This window comes from Natrix helvetica (assembly GCF_964273705.1).
Source record: "Natrix helvetica genome assembly, chromosome: 9".
NCBI lineage: Eukaryota > Metazoa > Chordata > Lepidosauria > Squamata > Natricidae > Natrix > Natrix helvetica.
The window spans coordinates 1,591,563-1,607,601 of record NC_138560.1 but is presented as its reverse complement, the minus strand read 5'-3'; the positions used below and the strand labels follow the sequence as shown (position 1 = coordinate 1,607,601).

General features: G+C 53.0%; 1 protein-coding gene across 1 annotated transcript; it reads left to right on the top strand.

Moving 5' to 3' along the window:
• Positions 1 to 1,137: 1,137 nt before the first annotated feature.
• Positions 1,138 to 11,115, top strand: CALM3 (calmodulin 3). The gene is made up of 6 exons (XM_081962233.1): positions 1,138 to 1,299; positions 6,802 to 6,832; positions 7,335 to 7,478; positions 8,312 to 8,418; positions 8,550 to 8,685; positions 9,495 to 11,115. The coding sequence occupies exons 1-6, from the start codon at positions 1,297 to 1,299 to the stop codon at positions 9,521 to 9,523; spliced, it is 450 nt and encodes a 149-aa protein (XP_081818359.1). The 5' UTR covers positions 1,138 to 1,296; the 3' UTR covers positions 9,524 to 11,115.
• Positions 11,116 to 16,039: the final 4,924 nt, after the last annotated feature.

The window sequence follows — 16,039 nt, the reverse complement described above, 5'->3', positions numbered from 1 at the left end:
CTCCCGCTCCGAACCAGTAGTAACAAAATTGGCAACCCACCACTGCATTCTAGCCACAGGTATTCTAGTCCTTGACTTACAACCGTTCATTTAGTGGTCGTTCAAAGTTATAATGACAGTGAAAAAAGCTGGCTGGGGAATTCTGGGAGTTGAAGTCCACACCTCTTAAAGTTCCCAAGTTTGGACACCCCTGGCCTTAGCATCTCCAGGATTGCAGAAGTGCCTTCCCTAAAATCACACCACCCATCATCCTAACCCAGCTTGCCCAGAGATGCTGTCCAGTGGGACTGGACTCCAATCTCCATAATCCTTAGCCAGGGTGGGCGACTGGGCTGCTGGTCCAGTATATTTAGATTTTGAGAGCTGCTTTTTGAACTGGGTGGGTCAAGAGTCCGAGGTCCAGCCAAGGTCTGAGCAGGTGGGAATTCAACAGGTAAGAGTTCCAAGCCTTTATAGCAGCGACAGTTCCGGGTTGGCTCCTTCCCACGTGGTAGAGAATCCAAGGAAAGGAAGGCGGGGCTTGCGACTAGTGGGCGTGGCCAAAGGAGGGCGTGGCCCAGCTGGATTGTAATGTCAGCTCTTTGGAAGAGGGCGGGGCTATCTCCTGCCAGGGGGACCACGTCCCACTTTCTAGAGCGATCTATTCATGGCGGGGGAGGGCGAGGGCCGTACCATTTTAAGAACAGTCAGATGGTGTGGGGTTTTTTTTTCCTCTTCGAAACCCACCGCTCCGCTAAACGCGGCCTCGCGGGCCCTCCCGCTCCCCCACCCACGCTCTTTCACTTGGTTGCTCCCTCCGTCCCCCTTTTTTCCTCCTCCACATGGCCCGCTCCAATTTTGACGCATTGCAGGTGAGAGACGACCAATGGCCGAGGGAGTCTCATCCTGCGCCTCCTCCCGCGGCCAATGGGAGCGCGCGAAACAATCACGAGCTCGCAATCCTGTGTCCTTCCGCCGGCGGGCGGCTGCAGGGGAGGGGCGGGACGGGAAAGAAGCGCGAGGAACCAGCCAGGGCAGGAAAGTAGTCCCCCCGGCCCTCTCCCCGCCCGCAGGGAGGAAGTGGGCGTGGCCGGCCTCAGGGGCAAGTGCGGATTGGGTGCGGCGGCGTCCACGGGGCGGGGCGTCGGGGCGAGGTCGGAGGCGGCCGTTGGCGGAGGGATCTGGCGCGCGCAGTGAGGCTCCGTGAAGCGGCCCTCGGTGCGTCCCGGCTGGTGCGGCTCCTGCCTCCCTCGCGACGCCGTTGCTGCCCTCGAAGCCTCCGGACGCCGCCCCCACCTCGCCGAGCCGGACCCGACAATGGTGAGGGGACAAGCGCGGCTGCCGTCGCGACTTCCCGGAGAATGAAGGACGGACTACAACGCCCATGCTTCCCCGCTGGAAGCCGCGGCGGATGGGTCTTGTAGTCCAATTACCCCCCCCCCCCGAGGATTTCAGGGGCTGCCTGGTTATTTGGGGGGGAGTTCTAGGAGGAGGGGAGACGCTTCCGGGGGGCTGGGGGGGCGAAGTGAGGTCAGGCCCGTTAAGGGAGGGGCGCTAGGGGGGGCGATGGGAGGAAGCAGCGTATGAGACCAGTGTCCGGCCCTTGCGGGGGGGGGGGGGCGTCGTATTCCAATGCAGTAGGGGGGGAGGGGAGGGGGTTGCATAGGAGAAGCGTTGTGGAGGGAGGGGAGGGGGGAGGCCTTCCTTGGGGCGAGGGGACGTGAATTGGGGGAGGGGGAAGTGCGGGGGGGCGCGCTGGGAGAGTGCAGAGGGGGAGGCCAGACCCCTGAGTCTCGGGGGGGTATTAAGGAGGGGGCTATTGGGGGGGGCTCAGGGACTGAGTGACAAAGGAGGAGAAGTAACGGGGGTGGCTGGGCAGGTGGGCTAATTGGGGAGGGGGTTGCAGTTGGGTGGGGGGAGGCCCTGCTGGATGGGTGCAATGGGCGCCCCTTGTTGGCCCCCATCCCTTGGACGAAGCCTGGCCGGGGGGTGGGGATGCTTGGAGCAGGGCAAGGATTTGGGGGTGGGGTCCTTCCAGCCTGCTTTTTTGCCAAGGGAGGGGCTGATGTAGGTGGGGGAGGGCAAGCACTGGAGGGGGGGAGGGAGCTCCAGACAGTTGTCTAGGGGGACAGACGGACAGCCAGCATAGGGGAAGAATGGGGGGGGGGGAACACTTTGAGCTCCGAGCATCCTGAAAGAGAGAAACGCCATCGGCCAAACAAAGTGAAATAAGTCAGGTTGTGATTTGCCCCTCCCTGCACTGGGGGGGGAAGGGGGTGCCCTCCCCCCACTGCTGGTGCCAGTCACATGGCTGCGATTCGGAGGGGTGGTGGGGGGAGCCGAGGTGGGCATCCTGCCTGGAAAGAGGGCAGGGCAGGGGGGCGCCTGTCCAAGGCCCTGGGCCCTGCCGACTCTGCCAGAGGGCTGGTCCTCACCAGCATCCGACGAGGTTTCCAGATGTTTCGTTCCCTCCCTTCGCTTTGCCTAAAGAAGGAAATGCCGCTTGGGTCGCCTCTGACTTCAGCGGAAATAGCAGCGGGGCAGCTCTGGTCGGAAAGCGGCTCCCGCCACCCTTCCTCACCTTGCCCTGCCCGTTGCGGCTGAAAGCGAAAGGCGGCTTTGCAATCCGCTGCAGAGGAGCCGTTGCCCGTCTGTCTCAAAGTGCAACGCCTGCCTGACGCTGAAGGGTGGGTTTGGGGGAGCCGAGGGGGCGTTTGGCTCAGGGGCTGAAGCTCTGGAGGAAGGAGGGGGGGGGGCTGGGCTGCTGCTTCCTTGAAAAGCATCCAGGAGGGCCAGGTGGAGAGACTAGGAAACTTTGTTTGCCCCTCTTCACCTGCACGGAGGACAGACACAGGAGGGCGGATTGGAGCTGTGGCTTTGCAGGTTGCTGGTCTGTTAGGAGAGGAGGACACCCGGGAGGCCTCCTGTTAGGTCCTCAGAGTCTTCCTGGGGGGGGGGGGGGGCGTTTCTGCTTCCCACTGCAGCTTCCGGCGCCTGATTGACACCCTGGACTCTTCAAATCCTCTGCCCGAGTCTCCCTCACCCCTTTCCAAAATGGAAGGTCACTGGCTGGCCGTCTCCTCGCACCTCTGGGCACAGCAGCCCAGCCACCAGCTCCTACTCCCTGCTTTTCCTCTGGGAGCATCTTCCCCGAAAAGCCCCCTCGAAAAGCCCCCTCCAGTTGCCACTCTGGCAGTTTCTGCTAAACGAATCTGTGCCAACCAATGGAATTGGGAGGGGGCTGCTTTTATTTGAGGGCAGAGGATAAATGGCTGGCTGCTTCCGTGGGGGAGAAAGAATGATTTTCTTGCCTCATTCTGGACTCAGGAGTCATAGCTGTGATAGCAGGGAGATTAGTTGGTTCCAAATTAAGGCTGCCTTTTCGTGGGCATCGCCCCTCCCTCACCGCCTAAAGGGAAGACTCAGTGGGGCTGAATCTCTCCCTCCATCAGACCCTGGGATCTTTTGTGGCTCCCTTGGGGGGGACCCCTCCTCCCCAGCCTTCCCCTCTTTTGCCCCATCAGAAGTGCTTCGTCCTCCTCCTTCCCTCTGGATGCCCTCCAGTCTCTGGGGCTGAACCCCTCTTTCCCCCTTGCAGCCTCCCCTTGGTCACACGATCAAAGTCAGCCCCTTTGCCCCTGACTCACACTTCTGACGATCGCAATGACCTGCAGGGGGTCACATGATCCCCTTTTGCGACAAGCCAGTGGGGAAGCTAGATTCACTTAACAACTGTGTGACTAAGTTAACGCCTGCAGCGATTCACTAAGCAACGGTGGCAAGATAGGTCGTAAAATGGGGCAAAAGTCACTGAAATGTGTCAGCCACAGAAATGTTGGTCTCACTGGTCATAATTTGAGGGCTGCCTGTATAACTTTAGTAGCTGCTCTGTGGAAAGTCTTTTTGCCTGAAGATCAGCGAGCTGAGGGTCTTATTTTTCTCCTGGGGAGGGGGAACCTTTCCCTCCCTCTGTTGCATCCTTGAGGCTCTTTAAGGCTGTGTGCACCTCCAAGCAGAGGTTCTCTGGCCAGGCTGGGGTCACTTCCTGGTCTGCTGCAGCGTTGGGCTGGCCAGGACTGCAGCCCAAAACCCCTCTGGGTTTCCTAGGGCCACTTTAAGACTGGCGGACTTCAACTCCCAGAGTTCCTCAGCCAGCAACTGGGAGTTGAAGTCCGCCAGTCTTAAAGTGGCCAAGGTTGGAGGCCCCTTTGATGTGGCCAGCTCTCTCGCACCCTGAAAGGTTCGCAAGTCACAAACTGCCCCAGGGTTGCCGTTCGCCTAAACCAGGGAGGGCGACCTGCCTCATTTCATCTCAGCCATAAGTCCTTGACTTACAGCCGTTCATTTAGTGACCGTTCAAAGTGACAACGGCACTGATAACTGACGTTTGACCGTTCCTCACACTTAAGACTGCATCCTCATGGACACCTGATTGCAATTCAGATGCTTGGCAATTGACTCACATAATGACGATTGCGGTGTCCCGGGGTCACGTTGATCCCTTTTTGCGACCTGAACGTAGCAAAGTCGTTGAGGAAGCCAGATTCACTTAACGACCGTGTGAGTAACTTAACTGCAGTGATTCACTTAACTGTGGTGAGAAAGGTGGCAAAATGGGGCACATAGCAACCAAAATGTTGGGCTGAATTCTGGTCGTAAGTCGAAGACTACCTGTGATGGGAGACTCTTCCCAGATGAAATGGGCAGGGGTTTTGTGGTGGGGCGAGACTCTGCTTGGTTGCTGTTGATCTGCTTCACCGTAGAAACCCAAGCTGTGGTTTGGTCACGTCGTGAATCTTGGAGGTAGGTTGGCCTGGAACAGGGATGGGCAGCTATGACATCCTGACCACCTGTGGACTTCCTCCCATAATTCCACAGGCCATCAGGATGCCAGAGGTGCCCATCCCTGAATAGCAGCTGCCCCGCGGTCCCTCAGGAAGCCTCCCTTGGCATCTTGAGCCGCTATGGCTGCCTTTTGCCCAGAAGCCAGGATCCTCGCAGCAAAATCCAGCCTGGCAAACCAATATTCTTGTCGCCAGAGAACTGACCTTTTAAAAAAACCAAGAAGGAATCGGTCAGTTGTCCCTCCTGGACAGAAGAACCGTTTTGCATGCAGCATTTTGAGGAGCAGAAGGTAGAGGAGACTCCCTCTTTGTGAAGCCCAGTCCTGGAGATCCCCAAAAAAGACATTGAGCCAACTTGGGGAGCCTTGAAACATGGTTTGTCGATGGTGTGGAACGACTGCGCTCGGCTTTCCTTATTCCGTGAGGACTCGGTGGCTGCTGAGAAGCGATGGAAGCTCAGGACAGTCGTAATTTTAAGGCCAGGAAACCGCAAATGAGCTCTCTGTGACTTTTGTGCTTTGAATCTCATCGGCTGTGCTTGGGATTTGCAACGATTTCCCCCAGGGCAGAAGGGAAGCTGCTGACTCACTGCAAGGTCCAGCATCCTCTTTCTCACGGTAGCCAGGATTGCTTCAGACAAGCCAAACCCACCGGGACTTCAAAAGAGCCTGCCCCTCTCTCCCTCTGCCCTCAGCGCTAAGAACCAGCGGGCTTTCGGACCTGCAAAACGCTTGAGATGAAGGACCCTTGATTCTCTCGGAAGAGTCTGTTGCCGTGAAGGGGCTTTCGGCCGTCATCACCTGGGAAGACATTCCAGAAACCCAAGTTGTCCAACGGGGTTTTGTGGTGCTCTCCTGCATGAAACAGCCGCCGCCTTGGTGGGTCTTTGTTGGCAGCTCTTGTGGTGCGTCGGTTCTTGGCTGGCACAGACTGGATTTGTAAGAGCTCCGGAAGGAATCCCACGGCCTCCTGAACGAGAGAGCAGAGGTTGTGGGTCCCTCGTCCAGAGCAGAGCGAGGGCCACGCTTTCATTTTATAGGGTGGTCTTCCAACCCTGGAGGACAGTTGGAGTTGTCTGAATGAGCCTCTTCCACCTTGGGTCAGTCCTGAGGTCAACCATGGCTGAGACCATCTTGGAGGCTACACAAAACAGAAGAAGGGGAAGGGAGCGGGGGAAATAGCTAGAGGGGGTTGTGTAGTTTTCCTGTGGGAACCAAGGACATTCCGACGGGTGGCTGGCCAGGGGAGGAGTGAAGTAACCAAGCGACCGCCAAGCATCTTGATTGGACAGCGTGACCAGTGACTATGGGGAAACGTTTACTTTTTAATTGGGTGAAAGCCGCGGGAACGTTCAGAGTCGGCTTTCTCCGGTTGTGCCAATATGATGTATCCCACCCGGTGTTCTTCGAGGAATCTGCCTGTCCTGGAGTTCTGCTTTCCATGGGGGCCTTGCTTGAGCACGGCTGGCCTTACGCTCTCGGAGGGTTCCTTGTGGCTGCAGGGAAGAGCCACCAGGATGGCTGCTCAGCCGACATGGGACTAGCTCTCCAAGCAGGCCGGGGCCAAAGGTCTGAGTCCAGGGTCTGCAGGGAACGATGGGTCCACTGGTGCAGATTATTGTCCCCAGTTGTAGTTGGGATGGGAAGGGACCAGTCGCACCTTGAGGAAGAATTGTAGAAGGCAGGAAATGCAACTGGCATTTGCAGGGAGCTTTGAAGGACCCTTGTGGGATTTGCTCCATCTCCAGAGGCAAATGTGGCAAATGGAGATGTTGGGATTTTTACAGTGCAGCACTGAGGATGTGGATTCAAAGCCCTCCCCAAATTTGGAGGGACCTCGGTTGTCTTTTTGGGGGCCTCGGCTGAGGCATGGAAAATATCCCTTGCAACTGATGCTTCCCCACCCAATATTTTTTTGGCAAAAGTGGACAAAAGGAGAGATGAGAGCTCAAAGTTAACTTTTTCTTTTCTGCTTGCAGGCTGACCAGCTGACTGAAGAACAGATTGCAGGTGAGTTTACACACACACACACACACACACACAGACACACACACGCCTTAAATTTATTTCTGGAAAGTCCATTTGCCACTTGAAAGAGTCCCTTTGGGACAACCGTGACTGGGGGACTGAGAATCTCTACGGACTTTAAGCAGCCTTAAAAAGTCTGCTTTTTTTGAAGACATTTCACTTCTCATCCAAGAAGCTTCTTCAGCTCTGACTGGATGGGGGGGAAGGGAAGGATGTATGTTCTTACATCCTTGGTTTAGGCAGCTTCTTTCTCATGAGCTCCTTTTGGCTTTGTTAGTCCGTGGCTCCTCCACATTCAGGGGGTTTAGGGCTCAGGGCTGCTTAGAAAACCAAAAAGTTCCACTGGGGGGCAAAGAGAAGGACGTGGGCCTTCGATGTTCCACTCCTCCCTCCGTCCCTCCCTCTTTTCCCCCTCCTGAGCCCTTTTGGGGTTAAAGCCCTTTCTGCCTTGCTGAGAGCTCCCCACTTCGCTGTCCCCCTGCAGAATTCAAGGAGGCCTTCTCCCTCTTCGACAAGGACGGCGATGGCACCATCACCACCAAGGAGCTGGGCACCGTGATGAGGTCCCTGGGGCAGAACCCCACCGAGGCCGAACTGCAGGACATGATTAACGAGGTGGATGCAGATGGTGAGTGACGCCCAAAACTCCAGCAGCTCAAGGCCAGATTAGTTCTCTGTCAGCAGCCCCTTCGGGCAAATACAGGCGAAGCTTCGCCCATCACTCACCTCCAGATGTGCGGCCCAGTTCCTAACAGGCTACAGACCGGTACCGGGCCTTTGGCCCGAGAGTTGGGAACTCCTGGTCCAGTATCTCTCTCTTGTTTCATTGCAAGTGAGTGAGGGGCCCTGTGGTACAACCGAACAAAAGCGGTCTCGCCCTACCCAAAGACAAAAAGAAATTGGATGAAAATGCCTTCGTGGCTGAGAGAAAATGATAAAGCAGCATATAGATCGAAAGCCAGAAATATTCTTGTCAGGTATTTTGCCAGGAAAAAATACAATGAAGGAAATATATAACGTTGCGTGTTTTGATGGCAGCAAGAATTGTTTTTGCACGACAAAAGAAAAATGAGGAAACTCCTTCAGCTGACAAGATAATGAAAGAAAAGATATATTAGATTTCGTGGAAATGGATAGGTTAACATTAAAGATAAAGGAGATACAGAATATTTTTCACCTTGGGATTTGTTTTATTGATGGCTAGATAAAGTAGAAATTAGAAGCTGGAAGAATAATTACTATATGCGTGCAAAAATATTATCACTATGACTATGTTTGTGTAAAATGACCCAGACAATACACTGTCTATTAAATACCTACATATGTTAAAGAAAAATGTATAAATAAAAAAAACTTCAAAAGAATGAGGGAAGGGGAAGGGATCCGCTGGGCAGGGTGGGTGTTTGCAAAGCCTCTTCAAAAGGGACAGTTGGTCTCACCGCGCCCATCGCTGCCTTTCAGGCAACGGCACCATCGACTTCCCCGAGTTCCTCACCATGATGGCCAGGAAAATGAAGGACACCGACAGCGAAGAGGAGATCCGGGAGGCTTTCCGGGTATTCGACAAGGTGAAGCCGGGAATGGGAGCCCGGGAGGTGGGCAGGGAGGGGATGGAGAAGGGAAGCGGCTGGATCGAGACCTCTGCCCACCCTTTCCCCTCCCTCAACTCAACCTGACGGGAGCTTTTCTCTCCTCCCAGGACGGGAACGGCTACATCAGCGCCGCTGAGTTGCGCCACGTGATGACGAACCTCGGCGAGAAGCTGACGGACGAAGAAGTGGACGAAATGATCCGGGAAGCCGATATTGATGGAGACGGGCAGGTCAACTACGAAGGTTGGTAAAAGGGACCCTGGTGGGTTGGGGGAGACGCTTCTCAAACCCCCTGGGGCTCTCCGCAGGTGGGCAAGGCCTCTGAGTGAGTTGGAGAGCCACAACCTTGGACCGAGGGGTCCATTCTAAACCGCTTTAAGACGGGTGGATTTAGTCCCCCCACAGTTGGACAGCTCTCTACTAGAAGGCAACGCACCCACCGCTTAGTGTAGAAGGCCTTTGTGCAAAGAAGTCGACACGAGATGCTCTGAAAAATCCAGGCCTGGAAATCCCAGTTTGACGGGTTCAGCTGAACCAGGACTTTGCTGGCAGTTCCCTCCTCCAGAGCCTCTTTCTTTGGCTCGTCCAGGAAAACCCGGCAAGCAAAAGGATTAAAATCTGGCCTGTCTGGTGATGCCTCTGATCTTGTGGCTGCTCCCATTGCCGGAGGTTTCCAAAAATAAAGACGGGACAACCGTTCGACCGGGATGATATAAAGACCTCCTGTCCTGAGGAGGGGGCTGGACTAGAGGACCTCCAAGGTCCCCTCCAGCCCTAGGAGTCTATGTTCTGTGTTGATCAGGAGGGTGGCGGTTGCAGAGAGGAGAGGACAAGACAGAAGTGGTTTTGGATTTTCCTCTGGGTGAAGTAGAGCCCAGTGTAGTTCTCTAGGGGATACGGCCCCCTTTGTCTTAACCAAGTTAAAAGGCGGTCTCTTGCGTGCCTGGGTGTGAAGTGAGGGGGAGGCCAAGGCCCACAGCAGGGACGTCAGTGGGGGCTGAAGCGGGGGACCCACTCACCGTGTTGCCTTCCTTCTCCCGTGTCTCTTGCAGAGTTTGTGCAGATGATGACTGCAAAATGAAGCCCACAGACGGAGTGGCTGGCAAGGCCCGTTTTCTCCTTCGATAACTTTTCTCCCACACACTCTCTCTACTTAAGTAACCTGGTTCTCTAAGCAAACAAATCGGCTGTGGAATAAATCTGACCAAGCAATTAAAAAGTGAAAAAAAGGAAAAAAAAGAAGAAAAACCTTCCCAAGCTGCATGATTGCGCTCCCCTCTCCCTCCCTCCCCCCCTCTTTTTCACCCTCCCTTCTTTCCCTTCTCTGTTCCTTCCTCCCTCTCCCTTCCTTCCCTTCTTCCTTCCCTTCCCAGGGTCCCCTGAGACCCTCCCAGCCCTTCTGGATGTCTTCGTTCCCATCAGGTATTCTGTTCTGTAGTCCGAGCTGGCCCCATATCTCAGGGTGCAGATTCTTTTCTTTTCTTTCGAGAACACCCCCTCCACACACACAACCACACACACAACCACACACACCGCCACCACGAAGGGGTGGAGAGAGTGCAAAACCCCTTTTTCAGTTCTCTTGCATGTGTCTGGGCCCTTGCCGTTGTGCGCGTTGACCTGGCCGTCACCACCGAGGGTCTTGCCCCAAGGAACACCGGGCGTACAAGCAAGAAGCAGGGAGGGGGGGTTATTTTTGTGTTCCTCCTTCGTTTTGTTGGGGCAGCAGGGGAGGCAGGTGCCCCACCGTCCGGATGTCCGCGGTGGAAAGTGGATCCCGTCGGCGCGACCTGGAGGGGAGAAGCGGATTAAAGCGAGGAAGGGAGGGGGGGGCGGCAGGGAGGGTCCCCAGCACTGTCCCAATTGGCGCTTTTCCCAAAATCCCCGACGCTCCCGTCTCTTGTTCTCAACCCTGTAAAAATTGTAAATGTCCTTTACGGTTTCCTGCGCGTGGTTGCCGACATCACAGCTGCTACTATGTACATAGCTGGGGGGATGCCTCCCCTCCCAGGGGGATGGGATGCACCCCGTGAGACAGCAGAGGCTTTTTGGTTGGCAGCTTGGGAAGGTGGGGGGGGGGCACACCGCAATAAAAGAGGGAAGCCTCCGCTGAGCGAATGCCAACTGCGCCCCATTTTCCTCTTCCCTCCTCTGCCAGAGCTTTTTTCATTTCTTCTTCCGTAGTGGCTGGCGCCTTTAAGGCCTCTGACGCACCTTTTTGGCTTCCGTGTCTGTGCTCTTAGCTGTGGCTTTCTCCCTCCACCTTCCCCCCTTTCGGCCCCCTCCCTGCCCCACTCTTCCCGTCCTCCCCCCTCCCTCGTGGCCAACGTCATGAGCTGCAAACTTTGCTTCTCTCTTTGTTTGGGGTTGTTTTTTTTAAATCCAATTTGGGGGGGGAAAGATGTTTGGGGAGCTTTTCTCTCTCTCTTTTTTTGTTCTTTTCCTCCGGGTGAGGCCATTGAAATGAGAAGCAGGCTCTGTCCTGAATCTGGATGGGGAGAATTCGCCTTCTGCGCTCCAATGATGTGTCCGCGGAGGGCTTTTGCCGGAGAGCGTCGGGAAGGTTGAGCCAGAATGTCTTTGAAAGCAGGTGGCATCTGTTCAGTTCAAGCTGTGAAAATTGAAAAAAAAAAATATATCAATGTTTTCCAATAAAATGCAGTGACTACCTGACGTGGCTGGTGTTGCTTTGAAGCGGCGGCTGGCGGCCTACCCCCTGGGAACCCACTCGGCCTTCAACCTAGAGGAGGCTTCCAGTTAAAAAACATTATGGACAAGGTGCTACCGATATCCTTGTCAGGGTTCCAAAAACACCCCCAACGAAAGGAAACTCCGAGCCTTGAGTTCCCTCAAAGTTCCACTTTATTAGAGATGTCCTGTTGGCACATCTGGGAAAACCCAATTCTGAAAGCTTCCAGGTTTTCCCACCCAGTTGAAAAATCAAGACCCTGCCCCAAACACCCACAAGTCCGTCCCGTGGCCCAATCTCCCACTGCCACGAAGACAGAGTCCACCCATCCAGTTCCAGCCAGGTGCAGAGACAATGGATGACCTTGACTTTCTAAGAAGAATGTTGTTATGGCTCCATATCATCCAACTCCATATCATCCCCCCTCCCATTTCCCCACAGTAGAAAGAGTGGCAGGCCTGAAGTCCAAAAAGGAAAGATGGCTTGCAGGCATGGCACTCCTGCTGTTGTGTCATTTGGCAATGTAGACTAACAACGTGTCACGAGTTTTTCAGTGTGACTAGTATGAGAGAAACACACAGCACACAGAGCCTTAGACAATTAATAGTGCTTTATATACAGAAGTATAGACAAGTGTGTATGTGCCACTCATGAACACGAGAGAAAATGAGAGACACAGGAAATGCCCTCTAACGGCCACCTACACTTGAGTGGATCTCCCATCAGAGTCACTGCCTGTACTGCCGACCCATCCTCATTGCTTACTAATTAACAGCTTACAACCTTTCATCAGCTGGCAGCTATTAAATCCTCAGTACCTTGGCACAATTGATACCACATTTGTAGCTCCAAGTTGAATTGTGGGCTCCCTGGTGCTATCTAATCTTAGTTGCTTTCTTGCAGACGTTTTGTGACCCAACTATGCAACATCATCAGTGTTAGAAGGGTTTGTGCCCTCTATACAGATTTTGCTCTACAGCAGGGGTATCCAACTTCAGTAGGTTTAAAACTTTTAAGGCCCGTCCGGACAATTCTGGGAGTTGAAGTCCACAAAAGATGTCACGGTTGGACATTCCTGGTCTACAGACAGCAAACCCCACTCCTGCCAGCAATGATGATGTAGCTTAGTTGGGTAATGAAACGTCTGCAAAAAAACAAGCGGACAATTGCTTAATGACTTAAACCTGGTTTCCCACTGTTGCAATCCTTGGCCCCCTCTGATGGCTTCTATCTCAGCTGTTGATGGGAGGAAGAAGCGGCAGTGCAGGCGGTCCTCAACTTACGACCACAACTGAGCCCAACACTTTTATTGCTAAGAGAGTTTTGCCCATTTTAGGATATTTCTGGCCACGGTTTTTAAGTGAATCACTGCAGTGGTACGGTTAGTAACCCTTTGGTTAAGTCAGGGGTGTCCAAACTTGGGAACTTTAAGACTTGTGGACTTCAACTCCCAGAATTCCCCAGCCAGGCTGGCTGGGGAATTCTGGGAGTTGAAGTCCACAAGTCTTAAAGTTCCCAAGTTTGGACACCCCTGGGTTAAGTGAATCTGCTTTCCCCAGGGGCATGGCTTGCCAGAAGGTCACAAGGGGATTAAACAATCTACAACATTGCAACTGTCATAAGTACATGCCAGTTGCTAAGCGTCTGCATTTTGATCACCATGGAGATGGTCCCAACAGTCACAAGTGTGAAAAACAGTCGTAAGTTGCTTTTTCAGTGCCTTTGTGAGTTCGAATGGTCCAACGAAGCAAAAGGGTATTAAGTCCAGTGTCAGGCCTCCAGCCGGTTCCTTTTAGGATCTTTGGCCTGCCACACAACACTATTTTATTGTGCTGTTTCATTAATGGGGAATTGGGAGGGGGAATAGTAAGGAGTAGAATGTGTTGTTGTCAAAATAAAAAAACTTCTTTCTTTTTTTCATGCCCATTTCTGACATTCTCTTGGAAAGAGTTTGGGGGTCTCCGGGCATGTGACGTTTGAAAGGGGGACGTGCAAAAGTTTGTTTGGCCTTGCAGTACCAGATCAAGACAGCAGAGGGCGCCTCCCTCCATGGAAAAATCCCCTTGCCCAGATGACCCGAATTCTTTGATAGGTGGTGGCTTATGGGTAGTCACCAGGCAATGCGCCTATCCAGGAAGGATGCTCAGGTGTGGAGGTTTTGGAGAAATCTCATGCATCCTTGGGAGAGCCTGGATTTTGAACCCTGTCAGGGTTCATGACAGAGAGCTCCTGGACCACGAGTGGACACCCACTGAAGGAAGGGACCCATAACCAGGTGACCGAAGAAGTCAATCAAAAGTCAACATCTATGATGGAGCCATCAAAAGAGAGAGAACTTGGATCACGTCATCGTCCTCACTAGGCCCATAGATGCCATTTCTACAGTGACTCTGAAGGCCTTCTCCAGCAGGTCAAGGTTGACCACTAAGGTCCCCTGAAGACCTTCCTAGCCTTCAGATTGATGAGGTCAACAGGACGGCAAGGGTAGGCAAGGACCCAGTCACGTCTCCCCCTCAACCACTGCATACAAAGGGTTTCTGGAACCCAAGTCTTCCCTTCATGCATTGACTGACTGGAATTGAGGAGATGCAGGTCCCACCCTTTACACAGCCACGGCCCAGCCAGGGCCTCCTTTGGCCGTGGCTCTGCTCTGCCAGCTGCCTCAACTCAAGTGGGCATCTCTCCTCTTCTTAAGGCAGTGGGGTGGGCAACTCTGCCAGCTTTTACCACCGGTGGACTTCCACTCCCAGAATTCCTGAGCCAGCGCGGAGCCCCCATAACTCCAGGAGGCAAACTTTGATCATTGCTTCAGGGTTGAGGGTTTCGTGAAAACGCGTCAAGCCAACTCTCCATCTTGGGAGCTTCTTGGAAGACGGAAGAGCTGCTGATTGTCTTCTGGAGGAGATGGTGAAGAAGATGGATTGCTCATAGATTCTGTGTCAGCATTTCAAATATCATCCACAATTAAATCAGAGTCCAAGGCAAAGTATTGCCCTAAGTTCCAATTTATTAAGAGAGACATGTTGGCACTTCTGTGGAAAACCCGAATCTGAAAGCTTCCCGTTTTTCCCCACCCAGTTGAAAGTTCATGATCTTGCTCCCATCATCCCATGGTCCAATCTCCCACTGCCACGCTGGCAATTCCACCCACCCAGTTCCGGCCAGGCTCAGAGGTGCAGAGACAAAGGATGACCTTGGGCTTCTAGGAAGGAATGTTTTATTTTGACAACAACATATTCTGCTCCTTACTATTCCCCCTCCCAATTCCCCACTAATGAAACAGCATAGTAAAATAAGAGAGTGTGTGGCAGGCCAAAGATCCTAAAAGGAACCGGCCTGACATTCTGGAGGCTTTGGTGCTCCCTGAGATGGGTGGTTTTCTTGCAGACATTTCATGACCCAACTGGGTAACATCATCAGTGCTAAGAGGGAGTGGGGTTCGTGGAATAGAGGAGGAGGAGGAAGAGGAAGACTGTGGGGTCCATGGAGCTCAATGGGCTTGATAATTTCCGTGCAGACATTTCATGACCCAACTAGGCAACATCACCAGTGCTAAGCTGGGGAATTATATAATACAATGCAATAGCAGAGTTGGAAGGGACCTTGGAGGTCTTCTAGTCCAACCCCCTGACTAGGCAGGAAACCCTATACCGTTTCAGGCAAATGGCTATCCAACATCTTCTTAAAGACTTCCAGTGTTGGGGCATTCACAACTTCTGGAGGCAATTTCTGTTCCACTGATTAATTGTTCTGACTGTCAGGAAGTTTCTCCTCAGTTCTAAGTTGCTTCTCTCCTTGATTAGTTTCCACCCATTGCTTCTTGTTCTGCCTTCAGGTGCTTTGGAGAATAGTTTGACTCCCTCTTCTTTGTGGCAACCCCTGAGATAATTCTGGGAGTTGAAGTCCCCCAGGCTTAAAATTGCCCAGGTTGGAGCCCCCTGCTCTATATGGTCATGTTTTCCCCCCTCTGAGTTAAATTGTAGAAGAGAAACAGCAGACTCCTCCTCCTGCGTCTTGTTTTGCGATGGAAAAGCAGAATTAATTTTTAAAAAAGCACCATCATTTCCCCTTCCATTAATAGCCACCTTTGTGGCTTGCGTGTTCCCCTTTAAAAGAAATAATAATAAAGCTGTAGCATAGCCTATTTAACGCTTGTCAAAGTCTGCCTGACTCTGATAGGGTGTGGAACTGCGTGCATTAGCCCCCCCACCCCCCCAGGTGAAAGAGCAAAAGGCTTACGACCGTTCACTTAGTGACTGTTTGAAGTTACAGCACTGGGAAAATAGAGACCTACGGCCGTGTTTCCCACACTTACGACTGTTGCTTTGTGACACTGCAACGGTCGTAAGTGTGATCAAAATGCAGACGCTCAGCAACCGTCTCGTATTTATGACAGTTGCAATCTCCCATGATCGCCATTCCCAGCTGGCTTCTGACAAGGGGGGGACAGGAGTCTGATTCACTTAACAACCATATGACTCGCTTAACCACTGCAGCGATTCACTTAACAACGGTGGTCAAAAGGTTGTAAAATGGGACAAAATTTACTTAGTAAGTGCCTTGTTTAGTAACAGGCTTAATTGAGATGGTAAATCAAGGACCAACTGAATATTCTGCCCAAATATCTTCTTTTTCTTCTTCTGATGGACTTAAGAGCTGGGTGAAGGTGTATTTTAGCCTCCTCCAGCCTTACATCTGCTAGGCTTCAACTCCCATGACCCTGGACAGCTGAGAATTCGTCCTCACCAGGGAGGGGAGGGGTTAAGCTTGGGTGAAGTCACGTAAAGAGGAAGTATGACCTGAGCCATGTCTTAAGCGGTTTCTTCATTTCATGCTTTCAGGAACCAGACTGTGCTTGAAGGCATCCTTCCATTTAGATCCAAAGGCGGCTTTAAGAGGATCTTTGTA